General features: G+C 37.7%; 1 protein-coding gene across 8 annotated transcripts in view; it reads left to right on the top strand.

Moving 5' to 3' along the window:
* The window catches only part of TMEM117 (transmembrane protein 117), a 442,837-nt gene that overhangs the window by 239,337 nt on the left and 179,304 nt on the right, over positions 1 to 24,196 (top strand). For 7 of the 8 annotated variants that reach the window (XM_072972955.1, XM_031683081.2, XM_072972954.1 and 4 more), the window contains one exon: positions 11,695 to 11,794. The exons of the other annotated variant lie outside the window; for it this stretch is intronic. In XM_072972955.1, the coding sequence (XP_072829056.1) occupies positions 11,695 to 11,794 (100 nt within the window). The remainder of the gene's footprint in view (positions 1 to 11,694; positions 11,795 to 24,196) is intronic. 8 annotated transcript variants of the gene reach the window in all.

Raw genomic sequence — 24,196 nt, 5'->3', positions numbered from 1 at the left:
TTTTTTTAACATTTTTTATTGATTTATAATCATTTTACAATTTTTTATTGATTTATAATCATTTTACAATATTGTGTCAAATTCCAGTGTAGAGCACAATTTTTCAGTTATACATGAACATATATGTATTCATTGTCACATTTTGATATTTTAAAAAGTATTTTTATAACTTCTGCTTTTCACTAAGGTGTCTAACTCTATGCTTGAATTTCTCCAGATGGCAAACTTTCATCGTAACTTGGAGGGGACAAAAGTCACTTTCTGGTTTTATTGGCTGGAAAGGGTTACATCAACTACTCATCATGCAGGATTTCCAACTCCCTGTTATAAGTTCCATCTGTCTTCTCTCTCACATTCAGAAATACTGAGCCTCCAGTCCCTGAGTATAGTTGGTGTTCAGAGGCAGAATTTAGCTCCTTCCTTAATGTGTACTCCAGAAGGATTTCATACTGCAGAAAAGGTTGAAACCATCACTATTATTCAATCTGTTTTGCAAAATTTTATTAAAATGTATTAAATTGTTTTATTAAAATTTCTCATTTTTATTATGTCTTCTCCTACTCCTATTCTTCTCTTCCTATGCTGCCACATTAATTGAGTTTGGAGAAGGGAAACATATCTTCTCAATCCACCAGGTTCACATGTAATCCTACCACCAGAGTCTTGTTACGTGTGACACCAATGAGCCTTCTGGAAAATAACATTGAAGAGGCAGTTGAAGCACAGATATCTGGTTTAAGGACAATGGGCAGGTATAGAAATGGAAAGAATTATTATGAACAAATCATAATGTATCTTATTCTTGGCCCCATGGATTCACACATGAATCCTGAGGTGAGAGAAAATATTTACAAATCATATACCCAATAAGAGGTTGATATCCAAAATATATAAATAGCTCATACAACTCAACAATGGGGAAAAAAAAACAACCCAATGAAAAAATGGGCAGAGGAGCTGAATAAACATTTTTCCAAAGAAGACATATGGATGATCAACAGACATGGAAAGATGTTCAGCATCAGTAATTATTAGGGAAATGCAAATCAAAACCACCATGAGATAGCACCTCATTAGGTTGGCTATTATCCTAAATCTCAAGATACTATTTTTTACTTATACAAATGTTAGGATGGCTATTATCAAAAAGGCAAGAAAAACAAGTGCTGGAGAGGATATGGAGAAAGGGGAGCCCTCATACACTGTTGGTGGGAAGGTAAATTGGTGAAACCACTATGTAAAACAGTATGGAGATTCCTCAAAAAATTTAGAACTACTATATGATGCAGCTAGACTGCTTATAAGTATTTGTCTGAAGAATATGAAAACACTAATTTGAAAAGATACACACCCCTAGGTTTATTACAGAATTAGTTACAATAGCCAAGGGATATGGAAATAACCTAATGCCAATCAATGGATGAATGGATGAAGAAGATGTGATAAATATGTATAGAGAGAATGGACTATTACTCAGCCATAAAAAGGTGAAATCTTGCCATTGTGGCAACATGGGAAAAACTTGAGGGTATTATGCTAAGTGAAGTAAGTCAGATGGAGAAAGACAAATACTGTATGTTTTCACTGATACATGGAATATAAAAATAAATAAACAGACAAAACCAATCAAAAGGTTCCCTTTACATTAGCAAGCTGAGAGATGTAACCTCTTTATCTACTTTTTATCTGTTAACTGCACAGATACTCCCTCACTTACTGTCACTCATTTGACACACTCTCATGGTGTGCTTTACATCTCCGAAATGGGGATACATTCGAACAGATTGGTTTGATTTTAACTAGACTATGTATACACATTTTTTGGCTGGGGAGGGGAACCTTATTTTAAACTTTGACACACTTACAACATTTGTGTAAGTAAATAGTACCTTGAGCTTTAAACAGAAGTCTTCTCACAACATCACGCCATTTGTAGCAACATGGATGCTCCTGGAGAATGTCATTCTAAGTGAAGTAAGCCAGAAAGAGAAAGAAAAATACCGTATGAGATCGCTCATATGTGGAATCTAAAAAACAAAAACAAACAAAAACAAAGCATAAATACAGGACAGAAAGGACAGAAATAGACTCATAGACATAGAATACAGACTTGTGGTTACCAGGGGGGTGGAGGGTGGGAAGGGATAGACTGGGATTTCAAAATTGTAGAATAGATAGACAAGATTACACTGTATAGCACAGGGAAATATACACAAAATGTTATGATAACTCACAGAGGAAAAAATGTGACAATGAGTGTGTATATGTCCATGAATGACTGAAAAATTGTGCTGAACGCTGGAATTTGACACAACATTGTAAAATGATTATAAACCAATAAAAAATCTTAAAAAAAAAAAAGAAGTCTTCTCTTTGTCTCGGGCAGGGTCATGAAGAGTGGGCACAATACATTTATCCTTGTTCCTCTTAGGAGTTGTCTGAAAACCAACCTCAGTTTATTGTAACTAGCAGAAACTCGGTCAAGTTAGCTTAAGAAGAAAGATGGGGGCAGTAATAATTTCTAGCAATAATTCCAAAGGGCAGGAATGCAGGTCTCCAGAGGGCACTGGAATTAGACTCTCACAGCACCAATGTTCTCTCCTATCTTTCTTCTCTTCTCCTTTGCATGAGTCAGCTTGCCCCCATCTGATCCTCCCCAACCCCACTCTCTATCTCTCTCTGTCACCTAGCTCTCTTTACTTTTTAAACTTTTTTAGTTCTTATTTTTTTATTAAGATGTAGTCATTTTACATTGTTAGTTTAGAGTGTACAGCAAAGTGATTCAGTTATACATCTACATATATATATATATATATATATATATATATATATATATATATATTCTCTTTCAGAATCTTTTCCATTATAGCTCATTATAAGAAATTGAACATAGTTCCCTGTGCTATACAGTAGGTCCTTGTTGTTTATCTATTTTATATATAGTAATGTGTATCTGTTAATCCCAGACTCTTTCTTGCTGCAAATTTAGTTTCCCAGTTTACAGGAGATAGAAAGTGGTCACTAATAATTATTGGACTTTTTTTTTTTCAATTCAACCCCCTGAACAGAGATTTCCTCTTTCTCTCTTTGAATCTTGGTTCTAAGTTACCAGAAAAGGGAAAACAAGCTATTAACAGTATTGGTTATTAGAGTATCCAGGTGTTCAAAGCTTCTGCCCATGACTCTGTGGACTGGGGAAAGGTGGCGTAGGAGGGAAGAAATTGTTAGACAAGAGGTGCCAGTTGATGATCCAGGAAGTGATCACTAGCTTTGAGATGCTATTGCTTTTCCCCTAGAAAAGTGAGTTCACAAGCATTAGGCCCACAGTCTAGCATACAGGGAGACACCAGTAATGATTTGCTTAATGAGTAAATGAATATGGAATATAATATATGCTTATCTGATATAAATTCACATGCTGCAAGAAGGACTCTTAGATTAAAAAAAAATAGACCCTCTCCTTCACAATGTTGGAGCCAAAAATTTCTTCAACAAGAAGAGGGAATAAATGATTGAGAAGTAATGTTGGGTAGTCAATAGGAAGAGAATAAGAGGTGACTAAATTCATATCAAAAGGAGATGAAGAAGGAGGAGAAGAAAGAGAAGGAGAAGGGGAAGGAGGGGAAAGAGTAGGGAAGGAAAAAAAATAATTATCACAGTATCACAAAGCAGTCATATGTTGAACATTTCATAGGAAGTAAAAAGACAGTCTCATTTTTTATGTTTATTTATTTTGTTACACACAGTAGAAAAAATACAGGTTCTGACAAAAGTTACTGTATTTATTTCCCAGTGTTTTCATTCCGTTATTTCTCATCTATTTTGACCTTTTAACAGCCATGAACTCTTGCCTTCACTGACACACACCCGTCAAAGTCAAACTTGCTTTTTGTCCTACTTTGAGCAGCATCAGAATCTTAGCAGAATCTATAAGTTATTGTGTGACTTTCTAATTAGTTTGGAAAGAAGCATCGTTATGTAGGATAAATTAATGAATGCCAGCCATTCTGGCTTAGCTTGCAAATCATTTTTACAATTCAGATATATCTTAGATAGTTATAAACACATTGAATGTTACTTAACATTAAAATGTGATTAAGTTAGATATGAAATTAATTTTAGGTAATTTGTGACTCTCTGGATTCCCTTGGGGATTTATTAGGATTCTCTTAGCAATGAACTCAGGATTTAAATTTTTTTCCTTTCTATTATTTTTACAATGACTTTAGTAAAGATAGATGAAGTGTCTTGGTTATGTTTATTTAATTCATTACAAGTATAAGCTAGGCTTTTTTTTAATTGAACTATAGTTGATTTACAATATTGTGTTAGTTTCAGGTGTTCAACAAAGTGATTCAGTTATATGTATATGTATATAATTTTTTATTCAGATTATTTTCCTTTATAGATTATTATAAAGTATTGAATATTGTTCCCCATGTTATATGGTAAATCCTTATTGCTTATCTATTTTATATGTAATGGTGTGTATCTGCTAATCCCATTCTCTTAATTTATTCTTCCCCCGACCCTTTCCCCTTTGGTAACCATAGTTTGTTTTCTGTAAGACAGGTCCATTTTCAGCCTCCATTTAGATTGTATATTCTTGAGGTGTTTGTGAAGTTGAGGAAAAATGGAACTCAGGCAGAAACTTGGGCATAACCACGAGAATTCTGTAACTTTCAAATTAGTTTTGAGGCTGTATTGTTTTATAACCTTGTAAGCTTCTAAATTTTGACTTTAAAGGACAAACAACAAATATAGTTTGGCAGTATGCATTTGAAGGTCGGTGAAATAAATTTTCTCTCGCTTTTTTCACATGGATAAAATAAGTGCATTTTGCTATATAGCTCTTTCGTTGTTTGTGCCAGCAAATTGGTGCACAAAGCTACATATTGAGATCTAGCCTCGTTTAAGAGGATTATTTTAAAACAGTAAAATTCAGTAGTTATCATTGCAGAGATTTTACAATATTTTACCTATTTTATTGTTAGTCAACTAACTTACAATCAAATTAAATAAATTTACAGTGTGTGATTGCAGAAAGTCGAAGATATGTTCTTCATTTTGATTTTGTTATATTCTGGCCTCTAGTTTTTCACTCTAGAAGAGGTATAAAAATGATACAGTGATATTCTATTCTAATTTTGTTAGAATGTCATAATTAATTACATGACCCACAGTTTATCTTTGATGTTTTCTTTTAGTTTTTCTTTTTTTAACATTTTTTATTGATTTATAATCATTTTACAATGTTGTGTCAAATTCCAGTGTTCAGCACAATTTTTCAGTCATCCATGGACATATACACACTCATTGTCACATTTTTTTCTCTGTGATTTATCATAACATTTTGTGTATATTTCCCTGTGCTATACAGTGTAATCTTGTTTATCTATTCTACAATTTTGAAATCCCAGTCTATCCCTTCCCACCCTCCACCCCCCTGGTAACCACAAGTCTGTATTCTATGTCCATGAGTCTATTTCTGTCCTGTATTTATGCTTTGTTTTTGTTTGTTTGTTTGTTTTTGTTTTTTAGATTCCACATATGAACGATCTCATACGGTATTTTTCTTTCTCTTTCTGGCTTACTTCACTTAGAATGACATTCTCTAGGAACATCCATGTTGCTGCAAATGGCATTATGTTGTCGGTTTTAGTTTTTCTTATATTGCGAATCCTTGTTTTTAACTTTTATCTTTTTATCCTCTTCCTAGTTTGGACTTGGTGTCTGATGATCTAAATCATCTTCATACATTAATCAGTTGACTACTGAATTCATTTAAGTATCTGTGTAATCCTAAATCACACTATACACTGGAGAAAGAACTTTACCTGCCTAGGTGAAAGAAACATGTTCTTTACCCTTGATGGCCTAAGTCTTGTAGGAGAGAGGGGCAAGGTGAGAAAATCATTAGACTACTTTGGGAAATTTATTTAGCATTAAAGTGTATTCAAAGTGGCACAGTAACACCAGGGAAGGGATGACTTTTGGGGATAATAGCAGGAGGTTTCTCAGTGGACAGGTTGAGTTAGTAATCTAAGGCCAGAAGAAAGGAGATGGAATTCCAGGCAAAGAGAGCATTGCATGCAGAGAGGCTAAGGAACGTTGCAGAACGATGGGATGTTTGATGAGACTGGTTTCTTGGTGGAGAAGAGGGCCTGAACAAAGGAGTTGCGAGATGAAAGATGAGTCTAAAAAATAAGGTCGCTTACAGAGAGTGAAGGGTCTTCTTATGCTTGTTTTACTCTATGGGAACCATGATCATATTTTGGAAATGGGAGCCAGTAGGTTAGAGTTCTACCCTTTTTTCTTTTCTTTTCTTTTCTTTTTTGCATACCTGTTTGGAAATAGTGGTCCTATAAGCTTTACATTCTTATTTCATGTAATCCCCTCGAGGGGATTACATGAAGGGGAGATATTTTCATCTCCATTCTACAGACAAGGGAACAGATGGTTATCAAGTTGATCATTTGTCCTGGGTCATAGAGTGGGGAGGTGGTTTACAAAACCCAGTACTTTCTGGTTCCAGGACTTCTGTTCCTTTAGTATATACCAGATTTATTCCCCAGAAATTACTGTAGTGGCAATAAAGAACCTATAATAAGGGGAAGATAGTCACAGGGAAATAGGAGGCTACTGTGTAAATCAGGTTGGAAATGATTATGAATTGAGTTCAGACATTCGTAATGGCGATGACAGAAAAACAGCATAGATTTGAGGGCCTTTGAGAAGTAACCTTAGTGGTTAATCAAGTGTTGAGGGTAAAAGAGAGGGAGAAATTGATGTTATTCTAGGGTGTCTACATCTGCTACAAATGAATTTCGCTGAATGGGCTGAAGGAAGGCAAGGAATAAAGAGAAGAGTTGATGTAACATGCATGTGTTAATAGTCAAGGTGGTTTTGTTCAATGAAAACTCCGTATACAGTCTTCTTCTGTATGTCTTTCTTATAGGAATTAGAGGGAGTGAGTAAATGACTGAAGCTGGGAAACTTGAGTTGCTATTTCATCTGTAAGCATCTTTAGGTCCAGATGCAATTTTTACCATTCCAGTCTCCTTCTAACACTTGCCTGCAAAATTTGTGACATTCCCTGGATCTTGCTCCATAGCTTCATACCCTAGGTCTTGTCTGGAAGGTTTATACACATATATTGAGCTCCATCGCAGTCTTTCAATAGTCAAGAACTAGCAATTTTAAGCAAAAATATTAAAATGTGGTTATTTGGATAAGAGTTGACTAAGTGACTGGATTAAAGGCTGTTAACCATTTTATTACAAGCAAAAAGATCGAGAAAGCTTAATAGAATAAATCTAGGTTTAATTTCTGGCATTTTATAGTGACAGGTTTTCACCTCAAGCCTTCAGAACACGTAGAGTTGTTGCTTGAGTCTCATTTTGTGTAACGCAGGTCTGTACGCATGTAAGGCAACCCCTTATCCATGATTTACTTGGGTATGAAGCCCCCAGTCTTGTTTATGTTGCCCAAACATGGCTGAGAGAGACAGCTGTGACATTCTGAATCCAGCTGGCCACAGATGGATCTTCAGTGAAGCATGAATCCGTATGGGTTTGGTGATCTATGTTCACTGCCTCTTCTTAAACATGCAGAGATTCGGCTCCTAAATCACCTGGCATTGACTGCATCCACTTACATACAGGCAAAAGACTAAAGTAAACTGGAGCTTTTGTTGTTAGTGTCTCAAGACCCTCCCCTGTAAGGCCAGTCTTTATATTATAGCTTTATTAACTCTTTAGCCCGTGTTAGTGTCTGCTTAGTGTATGGCCATTTGGCACATAGGTTTCCCTAGGAATGACAGGCTTAGTAGCTCATGTTTTCAGGTTGTCATGGTAATCATGAACCTCTCCAAGATCCTGTATGTTGACGTTTCCACACATATGTTATGAGTTTGATGGTTAAGCTTGAAATCTCAAGAAAAAAATCAAGAAAAAAATAAAAACCCAAGTTGTAGCCTTAAGAGAAACTTGTTTAGAATCTTTAAAGAAAATATCCTTGATAAGTATTTACCTAGAAGGCGGGTAGGACTGCAAGCTCTTCTAGATCTATGCATAGTGGAAATAACCAGCTAAAGCACAAAGCAAAACAAACAAAAGATGGATGAAGAGTTGAAATAATTAGCTATAACGCTGAACAAAACTAAAATGTTAATTGTGCCTCCTAGCAAATAAAATTTAATTTTGAATCACTCCCCCAAGTTCACTTTTTCAGAGTCCAGTGTGATATTCCAAAATGGCTAAAATGACTGATGTAAATATATGCACAGTCTGTCCTTTTCCACCTGAGCAGGAAATAGTGTTAAATGTTAATGGTTATGGAAATCAACGAAGTGGTAGTTGAAAGTTTTCACAGCACGTCTGCATATTTGTAATTCTTCTTTACATTTGTCCAAAGCAGCAAAATTAAGAATAACTACTAAGTTTTATATATCACTCTTCACTTTTAAGTATATTAGTTAATTCGTAAATTGCCTGCGCTCTCTCATCTGCATTGTTATGACATTCAGTACTCACCATCTGCCCACAGTCACAGAGGAGGAACAATTCTCTATTTTGTGCTGATTTATCTTTTTAGATAAACATAGGACAGTTATTCTGCAATCAAGGAGATAAAAATATAGTTGGAGAAATGCAATGAACATACAAAACAATGTAAGAACATGGTTAATATCTTTATGGGAAAGTTCTTGATTCAGTCTTATTTTCTTGCTGTTTCTAGGGTTTAACATACATGGGTTTGTTTCCCCATGTCACACAGAAATAAATATGAATAACTTGGGTCACTTTGTAATTTCGGAAGTTAAGCAGATGTGTACTGATCACTTACTATTTGCAGGCAGTGCCCTAGTTATGGGGAAACAGCAGTGAAGGGAATACACAAAATAACCCCCTGTCCTGGAACTTGTTATCTAGATTCAGCTATTGCTTTTTCTCTCAGTTTTCAGTGATTTTCTTGACTTCCTAGTAATTTTTGATTGAATGATGGATGTTATATATAAAAATGTGTAGAGGATCCTGGTAATATTTTATTCTTCCAGAAAATGTTCACGCTTTCCTCTGTTAGGTGCAAAGGAGCTGACCGCTGTAACCCAGTCCTGGGATGGACTGGGTAAGGACTGATGTATAGTTTCATCAAAGATCCGTCCATCTCTGGTTTTCTCTAGCCCTCCATACCCTTGTGCATTTTCCTGGGCCATTCCCTCTGGCAGGTTCTGAGCTAGACTAGTTTCCCCAGCATGGTGGAGTTGCCAGACCTCGGCCACACTTCACAGAGAATGTCTTAGCCTCTTAGCATCCCCACTGCAGAAGTTCACAATTTGGCAAATGTCTTGAAAGGAAAGCCAACTGCATATCATGCTTTTTTCTGAGCCTCTCGTTTCTCACAAGAACCTTGACTCCTTGTTTCAACTGTTGCCTCTTTAACCACCTGAGACTGCCCTCCGCCCAAAGTCCAGATTCTCATCTTCTTGCCTTGCACACAGAATCAGCTAATGTCCCCAGAGAGAACACAGCTAACCTTTCTGCAACTTTCTCCAATCTAGTATCTTGGTTTATCCAGTCCTCCTTGCTTCAACAGCTCTCAGTGCCTTTAAGCAGATTTGGGGAATTAATTTTTATATTTTGTTTATATTCTTTTAGTTGTTCTTGGCTCGATCATTGGTCTGTTGCACGCTTACCATCTCATTACTATTTTTAGTTATGGAAATAAAAGAATGATGCCCTCTCTTACAGATGTCTGTACAACCACAGGGAAGATAGCCTGAAATTTCTACCCGAACCCTACACATTCTAGAATTAATTGATAAAGTAGACAGACAGAGATGCAACATTAAATTACATCTTCAAAGTAGGTGTCTGGACAATTATCAGAGCCAATACGTTATAATACATTGAGTTCACTTCCCAAGAACCGCTTAGACTGGCCAACTCAGTTATAAGTGGGAGGCCAAGACTGATGGTAGCTCTGGGGAGCTGTAACTTCTGGATGCTGCTCTTGACTTCTTATTATGAATTATCCTCACTGGAAATAATTCTCGATCACCACTGTCTTACTAAAACACTGGGGAGCTGCGATATTCTTTGTGTATTTTATACCTCCACTATCACTTGTAGGAAGAAGATATAGCACAGTGGTTAAGTGCCTGGATTTGGGAGTCAATCAAATTTAGATTCAAGCGTTGTCCATCAGCTAAATGCTTGACCTCGGAAAACGTTGCAAAAGTTCTCTAAAGTCTCAGTCCCATATATGTGAACCAGGAATAACCATACATTTCATTGTACTAATATGAAAATTGATGGAGATTTTGTATTTCAAGTGCTAATAGCAATCTCTAGCACATGGTTAGCATGCAATTTATGGTAGCTCAAATTTTTTTGTCTATTATGAAAATCCATGGAATTAGAGACTCAGAATTCTGAGATGAGACCTTAAGATGTTCACCTAGCCCCTACAAAGTGATAAATGAAGTGCATGGAAAAAGAGTTGTTGTAAGAATTCATAAATTTGTTTTTGTTGTTAATAAAGCTATTTGATTATGTTTCTTTTATGGATGGAAAAAAACTATCTGAAATAACTCTAGGGAAAAAAAATTGAATTGGAGATGGTTTAACTCTCAGTGACTTCAAAAATGTGCTTCTTCATAGTTTCAGTAGATAACTAATAAACACGTCATTCTCTACTGCATATCGTTGTAAAGTTAATCTAAAGAATCAAGTTTAACTAGGACTCTTAAGTTGAACAGGCATTATTATGTTTAAGAAAAGGAACACAATTAAAATAAAGGAAATCTCAGTGAAAAAACTTCGAGTTAAAAAACAGAGAAATTTGGTTCCTCACTGCCACTCATTAGTTACGTGGTTTTGATTGGGCAGGTTACGTGATCTCTCTGGTTTTCTCAGAGAAATTACAAAATGGGAATAATAACACTTAGGATTTTCTTGACTATCAAACGAGAAAACGAAAATGCTTGATAAACAGTAAGTGTGGTCTCATTAATTGTATTTAATGGTGGGATGTGCCTCTTTGAGCTGTGAGGAGCATGAATTGGTGTTATAGCAAGCAAACAAGAATTAGCTTTGTAAACAGAGTGGTGAAATTAAATCTTCTGGTCATTGTTATTTAAGTAATAATTTCAACCACATATATTTGAATCAAATTTTACATTGCTTCACCGTGTGGAAATTTTTCTCAAGCCTTGATATGCTTCTGAACATTTTTCAGATATGACACTCCATCTCAAGTGTATTCCCAGCACCCTTTCAATGGCTCTGACTTGCCAGCACTGAAGGAAAGTGAGCTCTTCTCTTCCTTTCAGGTTCCTCTAATTCAAGAATTGTTTCTGCTCTCCTCATCCTTGGGAGAGCATGAAATGCTGCCTTTGCTGAGTATTTCTGTTTGATTTTTCAAAAGCTCTTGCCAGTCCTACAGCTCAAAAGCGAAATGCACATGGTAATTGGTAATAACCACAGTCAGTCTCTAAATCTAATTGGAACTGACCCAGACACCCTAGGAGCTCTTCCTAGGCCTTTCAGGTTTGTGAGCCTGTATGTTGAGACAAAAGCCAGACAGCTCATTGAAAGGGGGAAAAGTCCCTTTGCCTGTTGCTGAACCGGAAAGCTTTTGACTGTATGGCCCTCTGAGTCCGGACAATGTCTTGTGTGTTTGTTTCCACAGAGCATATGTCATTACAGACTATATGGGCATCCGAAATGAAAGTTTCATGAAATTAGCTGCAGTAGGGACCTGGATGGGGGACTTTGTCACAGCTTGGATGGTAAGAAATTTTAACTTCACCCATTTCAAACGTCAGATGGAAGACATGTTCATAATGTTGGGTAGACACTGCTTTTGATGGTTTAGGACAAAATAGTTACCTCTCAGGTGAAACATATTCGTGAGTATAGATAAATCTGGAAAGAAATCAACACAATTACAATGCTAATGATGGCTCTCCACCAGGATATATTTATGTATAAAATACATGTATCTGTGTATATATGTGTATGTATAAAAATACATGCATAGGCATGTATGTGGACATACAAATGTATACACATTCATAAAACTAACGGAAAATTCTTCCCTGTGAAGTTCTAAATACATTTGTGAAGATTTTTTTTCCCCAACATGTGCACTTTTCAGGTAAGAGATGTTGTTTGACCTGTGTCAGAAGACCATATGAAACATTCTTTAAGAACTTGAAAGATCGTTTTCTATATTCTCATTGAATCTGCTAACTTAATGGTAACGAAGAGTTCAGAGAGTTGTCTTTTAATCTCTTTTGTGTCTTATTAGTCTGTATTGTTATAACCCTGTAATAAATAGACAAACCGTGTTTCATGCTGAGTTCATCTGCCGAGAGAGTAAATGCTTCTTTTTAACCCCACTGGGTTAATTAAAGACGGTATGTAGCTTAAAGATCGTAAACCCTGTAAGTTTAGAAGACAATCTCAGAGGCAAAGAGCATAACTCCTCATAGAAGTGGAACACTTTAACCTTCACTGACACCTTCCATAAGTGTAGTTAATCCTAATTAGCTTTATTCATTCATTCACTCGAAAATGAGGGGACTGACCAAAAGAAAGATGGTGCCCACAATAAACGTGACCAGACGTGCCCCAACAGGTGTGTTCCTAATACTTAAGGGAAGTTGTCACAACAGTTACTGCCACTTCTAATGGTAGCTTTACTGCTTACCTAGAGCAGGTGTTTTCAGGGAACAGGAAGCATTTATATCTTAACTGCGACTAATGCCATCATCTTGCAGACGTATCGGGTAACCACAGAAGAGTCTGCATAGCCTGTTTTTGAGATTTCTCTCACCTCTCTTCAATTTTAGAATGTTACCAGAACAAATTACCAGATGCATCCCATTCAGTTGACTCTAAAATCATAATTTGAAAAAGTTATTTATTTGTAATCACTGTTAATAGCAATTAGGGTAAACTAGACATGGAGACCAGGCTGCGTGGTCCATTTCCATTGGGAAGAACTATTTGGAAGGAAGTATATGAACTTCAAACATGTAATTTCCTTAAAATTTGAGGTGATGCCTTTTGGAAATTCTGCATTAATTTTAGATTGATTTTTGACTCCATTTTATGGTGCACCTACTTAATAAAGTAGAAAAGAGGACTGGATCAGGAGTTCCAGAAATTTGGATTCTCTGACCCTGCCATCTATGCTTTGACCTCCACATATAATATACAGTCCTTTGAATCTTAGCATGTACGTTTCTTTAAAGGGATTAATCATTCCTACCAGTGCTACAGGTTTTGTATGAAGATTAAATGTGTGGCCCTGCGGCAGAACTTAAAATGCTGATGTGTAAGGAAGATATAAGTGCTTTATTGTTACTGTTCATGTTTTTGAACCCACACCCCTGACTGGGCCCAGTCCTTTGAAGTGGGCAAAGGCAGCTCATTGATCCAAGCCTTAGGCTTCCCAGATTTTCTGTCCCTTCAGTGGAGTCCCAAGGGTGTGAGAATCCTGCCTTATCCCAGGCCTGGGGTCCAGGGCATCTGCAGTTTCCTTCGTATGGCTGATGCTAGAGTAGGCTGAAACAATAGGGTACCTTGCTTCCTCACTTCTGCCCGACACTGACCGTGATCGAAGTCTGGGGAGATGCAACAGACCAACAAAACCTAGGAGCTTCTCTGCAGTTTGCAGGCTCAAGTCAGCCATGTGATGCATAAACCATTTTCTTTCCCATGATGACATCGTTATTTATCTGGGACCCAATTCCACCCAACTTCTCCCCAGACTTTCCCTCAAAATGGTGTTTCCTAGGCCATATATAGCTCTGCCTCTATTTCTAGTTACATCATTACTTTTTAAATTAGGCTATTTTTCTTTTGAACTGTAAGGTGGGGTCTGATGCCTCGGCAGCACTGAGAGGCAAATGCATGGTACGACTCTGACTAAAGACCTTGAACCCTTCCTGGTTGGATTTCTGCTCTGCACTTTTGTGGTTTAGGGGGTTACCAATAATTTCACATTACAGACTGTGATCTTTCTCTCTCTACAAGGTCTGGCTGATCTTCAGAGTTCCTCCTAAATTTACTTCTTTAATGCCTTCTATTTCTCCTGGCTAACCTGATAAGTTTTTTTTTTACCTTTTCCTATACCCTGGATTACTGCTCTAATCAACACTTCCCATACCACAGGAGTAGGGCTGGGTTGAGACTCAAGAAAACTGTGTTGTAGTTTTAACCCAGCAATGGGATCTTAAATCACTTAACCTTCTGGGGCCTTTCCTCATTTCCTTTCTGTAAACTGGGGGAGAATTCAAGTCCCTTTCTGCTTATGTTATCTGAAATACTGACCTTTCCCCATTAGACACAGGGATAGAAATGGCAAAAGAAATGATTCTCTCCTGATTTGAAAATACAGTCACACAGGGAGGATTCCCAGACCACATCATTTCTATTCCCATTTCTATTTGCTGACTGGGTGGTAAGTTCCCATATAAATATTTATATGTCTACATATGTGCACGTTGATAACATTTAAAAAAAATAATAGTTTTCCTCATGAGAGGAGTCTCAGGAAGCCATGACCTTCACTTGTCCATAGGATTCTCATCATGAAATGAATACCAATGATGAAGGTGACTGGCGTGGAAAAGTGAGGGACTATTGACACTTCCAATAAAAGTGTGCCTTTCAGTGTATTTCAGAAATGGAGGATTTCTCTTTGGTGGAAACAATTCAGAACTTTTGACGGTTTTAAAAGGCATCCCGGGACTGATGTAATCCACAGGCAAGGCCAGTACCAGCCAATCTGACAAATATCTTTGATCCTCACACGACTGGGCATCAAATTCTGCTGGGTTCCATTTCATAGGCAGTCCTGACTTTTCCGGGCTCTGTGGTAAAAGCCATGGTGCAGAGCGCTATACGTACATGTCAGGGTTAAAGTTGCTAAGTTTTCTTGTCAAATAGGTTTTTTTTTAATTAGGACAAAAGAAATACATGAAGTGATGAGTGCTGTAATTCAGCGCTGAGTTGGTCCTTCATGTGACTGGTTGTGGAGGAGAACTCTATCATGAAGACACACATAAAACAAAAGTTCTGGGTGTCTCATGCCACGCCATTGCCACGTGTCCCCACAGTTGCCCACGCTCTGTGCTGTTAAGCAAAGGATGGGGGAGGGCCAGCCAGTGCCACAGCACGTTGCTCCAGCCTTACCACCTCCCGCTCTGGAAGACAGAGGTCCTGGCCGCCGCCAAGGTCTCAGGTGGCAGGGGGTTCTGAGAACATCATAACGGCTCTTGCTTCTGCCCCTCACTTAAGACCAGAGGGAAGAGTCACTTCCTGTCTGTCTACAGCTGATCATCCACCCCGTTTCCCCAGCCCCTGCTTTCTCCTGCCCTGACGGCTTTCTCTTCCAGCAGTAAGTGGCGCCTGGCTCCTAATAGTGGTGGGGACATTGGACTCCGTTGTAAGTATCCTAACTCAGGCCAGAAGCCACAGCTGGCTGACTTTAACTTTTTCCCTTCTAAGATACAAAGGAATTAAGTGTAGGAGGATGCACATGAGTCTTATCCTGCCAAAAAACGGGGGCCACACTGGGGGCTGCTCAGTCTTCTGTTACTTCTCTGCCCACTGTCCCTGTGGTCACAGGTCCAGGATCTTACTGCCTCCTGTCTCTGGCCTCTTTCCCTAGGCTAGCTGGTTTGGAGTAGAATGACAGATAGTTCCAATGTTTATTTATTAAACATTTGGGGTTTTGGTTTGAAAACCAGAATGATAGGTAGCAACTGGCATTTTTCAGCAGAGGGACCACTTCAGACCAAAACGTACTGTTAGTTTTTTAAATTAAAATATATTAAAGGTTAAGTAAAACATGGCCAAAAAAAAAAAACAAAAAGGTTTGAAGTTCATGGTAGTAGGGAGGTGAAGGAGGTTACAAATAAAATGAAGTTGAGCCATGACCTAAAAACACTTTTGATGGGAAACACGGAAGTTGCCATAAAGTGTCCTACATCATAAAACCACATTCTGTGTGTATAGCTCTCAGTGGTCACAGACCCTGGTTGATCTTGACATGCCATTCCCAGTGTTACCTGTGGGTGTTTGTGGATTCGTGCCACTACCGGCAAAGCTAATTCCATGGGGTCACGTTGTACACTCATAAAACAACTCCCTTGTTTGTCAATAGTCTTTACCTTTATTTCAGGTTCTCATAGTGACCATTTGGTTTTAAAATTATGTGTGATTTTAACAGCTTTTTTTTCCTCTTCTTCTTCGAATTCAGAGTTCCTTAAAAGCCAGACAAGCACAGTCAGTACCTTCATGTGGAAAATGCATTTGGATTGATGAAACATAGCCTTTGTAGTTGGATTAAAACAGGAAATAAAATTGTAAAATTTGCTTATTTGTTTCTCTCTTTGGAGGCTCTAAGCTGTAAGAATATGATTTTAGGGGAAAAAACGTGTTTTTAAAAGTATATTTTATCCTTCTATTTTAATTATGCCTGTTTTGTGTGTAAAAACCACATTATCCTTCTAAATATTTGAGTGATAAAATCTGCCTTTTTATTTTTCACGCATTTCCTACTTCCTCTGAGAGATTTTTTTGATTTGTATTTATGTTGCTAATATCTTCGTTTTGAAAGATTGTGTTTACTTAAGAGGCGAAGCTGAAAACTCTTTCTCATTTACTTGATTATAAACTTCGTGAGCGGAGCCACAGTGTCAGCTGCGTTCCCAGTTGTATTCCCAGCACCCAGCACAGTACCAGGCATGAAACAGGTGCTGGAGAAATATTTATTGAAGGAGTAAATAGAGAGATCCTAAGAGCACATAAGCATTAAGTTCTACTTCTCTTTTTCTCTCGTTGGATTTTGTGACTGAGTGGTGTCAAAATGGGCATTCTACAATTTTGAAAATGGGGAGGGATGAGAGCTGTATTGTTCAGGGTGCGTGGGTCTCAAACTCCGTTACTGAGCATGTTTCTATGAGCAGGAGGACACGTGCTAGGAAACACGCTTGAATGAAGTAGTAGGTGGTTGATGTAATCCTCTTGGAATGGTGATGCAACCTTTGAGTATAAAAGGCATTCTTTGGTAAAATAAAGTCTGAGCCTCTTAGAGCTCGCCAAAGGGTTCCTCGAATGGTCATCATTGCTGTCAGGGGCATAGTTCTGCTCCTGGGGCAACAGAAGAAGGCTAGGTTGCAATATAGCCCTTCAGCCACTTAAGCAGAGAGCTGTTACTGTACTATGTAAGACAGGAAATCGGTTAAACTTCAGTGGACAGAAGCAGAGAGAATTAAAGAATGGCATATACTTGAGAATAATTTATGCTTCTGGGTTAGTGTTCAGTTATAGAGGGTGGAAATATTTCTGCAGACTTTAAGAGTAAAGTATTCCTTCTAGCTTAAATATAGAAAATATGAACTAAATTTTGTAATTTTAAATACATACCTAAAATTTGGTGAGTTTTTCTATTGTCCCCATGTTTATTGCATACTTACTAAGGCAGGGGTATGATTGTCTATGATATTTTTATTTCACCAAATTAATAATAGTTTATTTGGTTCAAAATTTTCTGTCATATACATTGGTGGACTGTTCTGCAAATGCTCAGTCTGTCAGTGAACAGTAGCCTGGAATATAACCGACATCACGTCTAGCTTGTTACTCTGTCTGGAATTGAGCTTGTCAATTCATATTACGATCAATGCCAGTTTTCTAATCATTTCTTTTCCACTGATATTTCAAAATGACAGAATAAAGAGCATAATTGAATTGATTTAGTATCTCAGATAAAGTAGCAATAATAGCTTTACTGAACTTCCTAATAAAAAAGAATTTAAATTGTGAGACACTGGATAGAAGGATCATAGTTAGTAAACTCACTGAACAAGTGTATATGACACATGGAAGGGGCGAATCAGGTATTTAATCATTGGAGCTGGACCCAAGAGCCCAGCGTTACTCTGAGATTTTCCCTTTTGCTATCTTTGCCTGCTGGTTCGTTGAAGCCCGTTCATGATTACAGTCCACTTTCTGGTGAGTTGATTCATGTTTGGTAAATTTATGTTACATTTCATTACTATATTTTATACAGTGAAATTGGAAACTGGATCAAGCATTTAAATAGATAATAGACTTTCTGTAAAGATTCTGTCTTGAGTGAGATACCATATGAAAGAGCATGCTTCCAGGACTTGGCACATGATTTATTGCAAACGTGCTCTTCAGGGAAATCTGTAAGGAGATGAGAGACGCAGGAGAGAGACGGGGAAGGAGGCAAGCAAAGATGCAGTCATGTGGCCTCAGGTAGCCTGTCCTTGGCTTGATGTTCTGGGCGGGTGTTATGTTCTTGAGGAATGGAGAGTACCAGTAGGTGAAGAGGATCTGGGTGGGACACCAGTATTAACTACCACACAGAGAAAACCTAAGGACAGTAGATTGCATGACACTCATAATTGCCAAAAAATATTGTCAGTTTGTTTGATTATTTGATTGCAACAGAGAGTCTAAGAGAGGAATTTTTTTTATATATTTCCTTCTCATTAGAAAATTTAAAAGGAACCAAATATGGTCATTTTGGTTTTGCATATATAAATATTTTAATGTATCTATAAATATTTTAACATTGTGTTCCATGTTCCTTCAAAATAATAAGTTCTTACTAAAAAATTAATAAGACAAGAGGGTCTAACCTCCTGTTTTCAGATAGCATCACAAATGGTGATCAAGAGTCTTAATTTTTAGAATTCTTGAATTTTTAAAGTACTAACAATATTATGTAAAATAAAAAAAGATTTCTTTTTTTTTTAGTAAAATAGATTGTAGTATAGCATATAGATATTTAAGAATAGAAGCATAAATTCTGGCTCTGCTACAACTCTCTAAACTCAACGTCTATGAGAAATTCCATAGTATGTTATAGGTACAGTGTATGTAATTTATATTCACTTATTAGAAATTTATGGAATATATTATTCTAAGAGTGTGAAAGGCACCTAGGAAAGTGTATTGAATTGAACTACATTAAAATATGAAAGACACTAAGGACATCTCTTGTAGAAAGACAGTCCCATTAGAGGCAGGAGATGCTCACTTTTCATTTTTTCTGTCCCCAGCTTAGGTGTAGCGTCTTTCCATTCCATTATACTTTGTTTCTGTTACCGGGTTTATACTTGCACAAGGCAGGTGTCCTCTTTGTCCACACGTTCTTTATGACTTTTCTAACATGGTGCGCCATGCTTTTTAAAGCACCGTTTATCAGTCATTTGCCTGAAGTTTCAATAAAAGCCAGGAGACATTGATAACTTTTTTTCCTCTGAAAGTCGATTCTATAATGAAATGAGTACTCATTGTTAATATCAGCTCAGATTAGAACCTCAAAAATGAAGCTGTGTGCTTCTTTTTATAGTGATTCTAGAAGTAGTTGGATTATTCCCCTTGTACATTTTAAAATGTTTTATTTAGTGCCTCTTTCTGTGGGCCAAGCACTATTTTATGTGTGTGTGTGTAAATTTTCAATTAATTTTCAAAATTTTCAGTGCTTTCAACTACCATACTAACCTGCCAAGGATAAATAATTTTCTTGGGCATATTTTAGATACTAACAAGACATGGAATATAGATATAGAAGTTGGTTTGATTTTTTTTTTCTGCCCATGTGCCAATAAAATTTGTTGAATTTTGTCATCAGTTGGGAGAAGGGAGTGCATATTTTTTTAGGTACCAAGTGATTGATAGTACATCACATCCCAGCCAAACTATTACTTTTAAACTTTAGAAAAGTCAGCTATTTTTTCCTGTTCCCTTTTGACAAATATAGGTGGTCGAAAACATTTTATTTCTGAGGCTGGAAGAAAGTAAAAGAATGGCTTTATATGGTAATACTCTTAAGATAGCTACTTCAGTTCCTGGTTTTTTAAGTGCTAAGCATTTTGTTTACATAAAATTGTTACCCTTTAGCGGATGTTTGCCCCAAGGATTCTTAGAGCACTAAAGATTTTTGTATTCACAGCGTGTACTGTATTTGTAGTTAAATGTTCTATAAACATCAAGAAGAAATTTGTAACAATGAAATGCCTAGTCCTTAGTCTTTTGTCGCTTTATAAAAACGATTACATCATATTTCAAGAGACTGAAGTATTTGAGTGAACAGAAGGAGTATTTTGAAAACGAGTAGTTAAGGAGAACCATGTATGCCTTCTATTCTTCTCTGTTCTTGTGTATCTGAAGGCTGATTGGGAAATCCAGAGCTTCTGTTTGCCCTCACTGACAAAACGTGTTAGGGTTTAGCCCGGACCTGAGCTGACTTCAGTGTCTTCCCAAGTCTGCCAAGTTGCTCCGTGGAATTTCTTACGTAGCTTTGTGAACGTGGCGTTGCACAAAGAAAGGGGTCAGCTAAGCATGCAATACTAATGAAACGTACTAGTTAATATGATCTCAAATAAATACCTTTGACATTTCTGAAGGTTATCAAATAGAGCAGAAGATTAGGTTCACATTAGTAGTTTATTCAGTGCTATAGCCAGAGCTTACAGGAAATACCACATGTGCCCACTTGAAAATTCCAGACTGTTCTTGACTACTAAGAGGAGGGTCTATTTGAGAACTGTTGCCTAAATGAGTCAAGCGCTTGAGATGAAACAGGAAACCTGGAGAGACGCCATCTGTTTTCATTGAAAAGAATGGCACCTCTCACAAAGGTTTCAAAATACATCATAAAAAATGCTGTGAACCTCTTGCTATTGAAGAAAAATGAAAGCTGATAATTTTCAAGATCTGAGTACTTTTTCCCTTGACTTATAATTATCCTAATTTCTATTTGACATTTTCAATTTCAACTAGAGGCGATAGAATCAATGAAAGATTTCTGACAAATCTAAGTGCAGATCTGAAAAAAAAGTGCATTTTATTTTGCTTCAATAAAAATTGAGCAGAATGAATCAATCTTCTGTCTAACCAGATGCTAGACATCTAAACTCACTAATTCCCTTAATGAATACTTATTTATATAGTGACCTTATAGTTTATTATGCAACCTCATTATATGATGCTTTTGAGTATTAAAAGGGGACTAAGTATAATTAAAATGATAAAATTGTTGAAATATTTGTTTATTTATCAACAAATTGGATTTACTATATTGGTAGAGATATAAAATGTCTTTTCAAAGACCATTTAAAATTCATTTTTTTCTAAAATACAAAAATAATGTATACCAGGTGTAGTAAAGCAAATATATATTTTACAAATCCTGTATCTTAACACTTAAGAAAATAAGCAGAATAATTATTTCTAATACCTATTCATGTCCACTGCTTTCTTAGCCCTAAAAATCTCTACGGTGGTAACATTGGTATCTTTCTAAAGTTGTTGACATCTCCAATTGACTATCTGTATAGATCGTATTTTTGTGAAAATATGTTCTCTAGTGTTGAAAGCCCTGTGAGGCTCAGGGCATATTCTCCTAAGTGAAGGATGGTACAGATTTATTTTTAGTATTGTGTTAGTCTCGATATTTCCCTAATTTTGCCTCCATTCAAACTGCCTTTTTTCCCACAAATCATTTTTACATTGTAAAACTCATCCAGTAAGTTGTCTCTAGGTGCCTTTTTTTTTTTAATATTTTCCAAATTTTGATGCTGCAAAGTTACAAACCTTTCATAGTCCAAGACACATTGGACTTTTTTTTATTAATCTAGTCACTTAACAAATACATTATTAAGCACCTACAGGATAATAACAAATGAATGATGGAGTAAAAGATCAGAATATATTAAATATGGTAAAAATGGAGTTATCACTGCATTTGAAATTAACTTCCTGGGGAGGGGATAGCTCACGGGTAGAGTGCATGCCTAGCAGGCATGAGGTCCTGGGTTCAATCCCCAGTACCTCCATTAAAAAAATTAAAATTAATAAATGTAATTAACCCTCACCCCCAAAAAACTTCCTCTTATTAAAGGAGTCTCCGTAAGGGCCTTGCCCCAGCCAGCCCTTCACAACACTTGCCTGGTTGGCCAGTGTGGGTACTGTGTGATGTCCTACACCGTCTTTTGGTCTCCTCAGATCTTCCCAGCCTTCTTTCCATATCCTGAGTCATCAATTTGTGGTGAGATTTTTCATGAGTGACAGTGGCTTTCTCTGTTAAACTCATATAAATAATGAATACTGCAGTGGCAAATTCAAATACCCTGAGGGCCAGGCCACTCTAGTAACAGTGTGAACCATCTGGTATGAGATAAAAGGGGGTGTGGAGTAGACGGGGAGGGGGAGCTGTGTCGAACCAGAGAGCATTCCGTACAAAGAGGCATCAAAATTTAGTTCGGGGCAAAAATACCAGGAATGAGAAGTAGGCTCTTACCTCAGCACAAATTCTGCTACTGGCCGCCTGCTCTGTGCTTTCCATGAGCTGCAGACTGGCGCACGGTGTCAATGTGGAGAGGGCGGCGTGAGGAGTGAATTTCGGGCAGGTGTCATTTTGGAACGTCTCCATCACACCTCGTAAACATACCCATCCTCGAAGGGTTGGTTCTCCCTGTTCTGTTCTGACCACTAAGACGCAGGGGAGACGCAGTGGATGAGAAAACCGCGAGCCCTTGTACCACTTCGCACTCATCCTACCCAAACATTTAAGGGTCAGGTGGACAAAAGGCATTTTCACACACACTCCCTGAAGCGTTAATGCAATGCTTGCTATGGGGGACAGGTTAGCCATGAGCTGCACGGGTGCAGAGAGACCTGGAGCTCATGCTGTGTTTGTTGACTGACCGACTAGCTTTGGTTTATCGTGAGGCAGGGATGTGCAGGCAGGTGGGTCCCTAATGAACATGCACTGTGCAAATCTTAAATGAATACAGATGTCATTAAGGTGTTAATATGTGTAAAGCTCTGAGGCAGTTTCTATGTGGGTACAATGAACCAGGCTTATTGTTTAGTTGGTTGCCTAAATCAATTTTTTTTACCCGTATTCCGTAAGGCAGTGTTTACAACTTTGTCTTTACATTGGAATCTCCTGGGATGCTTCAAAGATCACTGGTGCCTATGTCCCACTCCCAGAGATAGGGTCTTAATTTGCTGCATTGTAACCTGGGCATTGGAATTTTTAAAGGGATCCCAGAGACCCTAATATGCAGGCAAGTTTGGGACTGTTTCTGTCAGATGATTCCAGGAAGTTTGGCCTGAGGGTATTTTGACATATAGGATGCAGTCCTAACCATCCGATATTAAGGCTGACGGGAGACCACGGGGAAGCATCTTTTGATGCTAGGAGCCTGTACAACAGAGAAGCAGGCATGAAGGTAAAGCGGGCGAGAGGCGGGCTGGCCTCCTCACTGAGTCCCAGCGTCTCACAGGCACACACGTGGCCACAGGGCAATGGAGGTGTTCAGTAAGTGTTCCCTGGTCTCCAGGGGTAAGTCTGCAACTTACTTTGGGCCTCTTAGAGAGCAGCTCTGGCTTTGGCTTCCTTCTGATGCTCAGAGCAGACTCCCCTGATTATACACCAGCCTTGCTGAGAAACTGACCCATATCACTATGCCTGGGCCTTGGCTCCAGTTATGCAAGAAACTGGCCTCTCCAGACAGCAGGACGGGCACCCCCGACCTGTCCTTCCAGCTCAAAATATGGAGAAAAACAATCATACCATCATTCTGCCCATTCTAATCGAGTGTCATCTAGGTAAACTTCCGGTCCACACTCCCACCAGCACATGACCCACTCCCCCAGTTCTCCATGGTCTTTCATTTGATTCTTCACTTCTCATTCCACGTTACGAAGTATTGTTGCTGTTAGCTCAGAGGGTGGCTTACTTTTAATAATTATTTCTTAGGGAATATAGCTGTGAACCGCTGTGGGATCAAGATAAAGCTTGTGGAATTATGACTGTTAATATTGTTAGTGTTACTTAATTTAAAAAATTATAGTGTTTCATAAATGAGATCAGCTTAAAATATAGTTCACAATTTGCATTTTCTGAATGAAGACTTTTTACTAATTTTAACATCTTTTAAAATTTTTGCTCTACTGCCATTCCCACAGCTCAGCCAGACTGAACTAGCATCAAGATTGTATATTCACTATTTTGCAGGTTTTTTTTTTAAATGAGGTCAGCTTCCAGTGGATCATTCTAAATTATAAATATACATGGTGTTAATCTTACGTCCTTTGCCAGGATCTCCTCTGCTGGTGGAAATTAAGAT

Source organism: Vicugna pacos, chromosome 12, assembly GCF_048564905.1.
Source record: "Vicugna pacos chromosome 12, VicPac4, whole genome shotgun sequence".
In the NCBI taxonomy this organism is placed as follows: domain Eukaryota; kingdom Metazoa; phylum Chordata; class Mammalia; order Artiodactyla; family Camelidae; genus Vicugna; species Vicugna pacos.
This window is presented reverse-complemented; position numbering and strand designations above follow the sequence as displayed.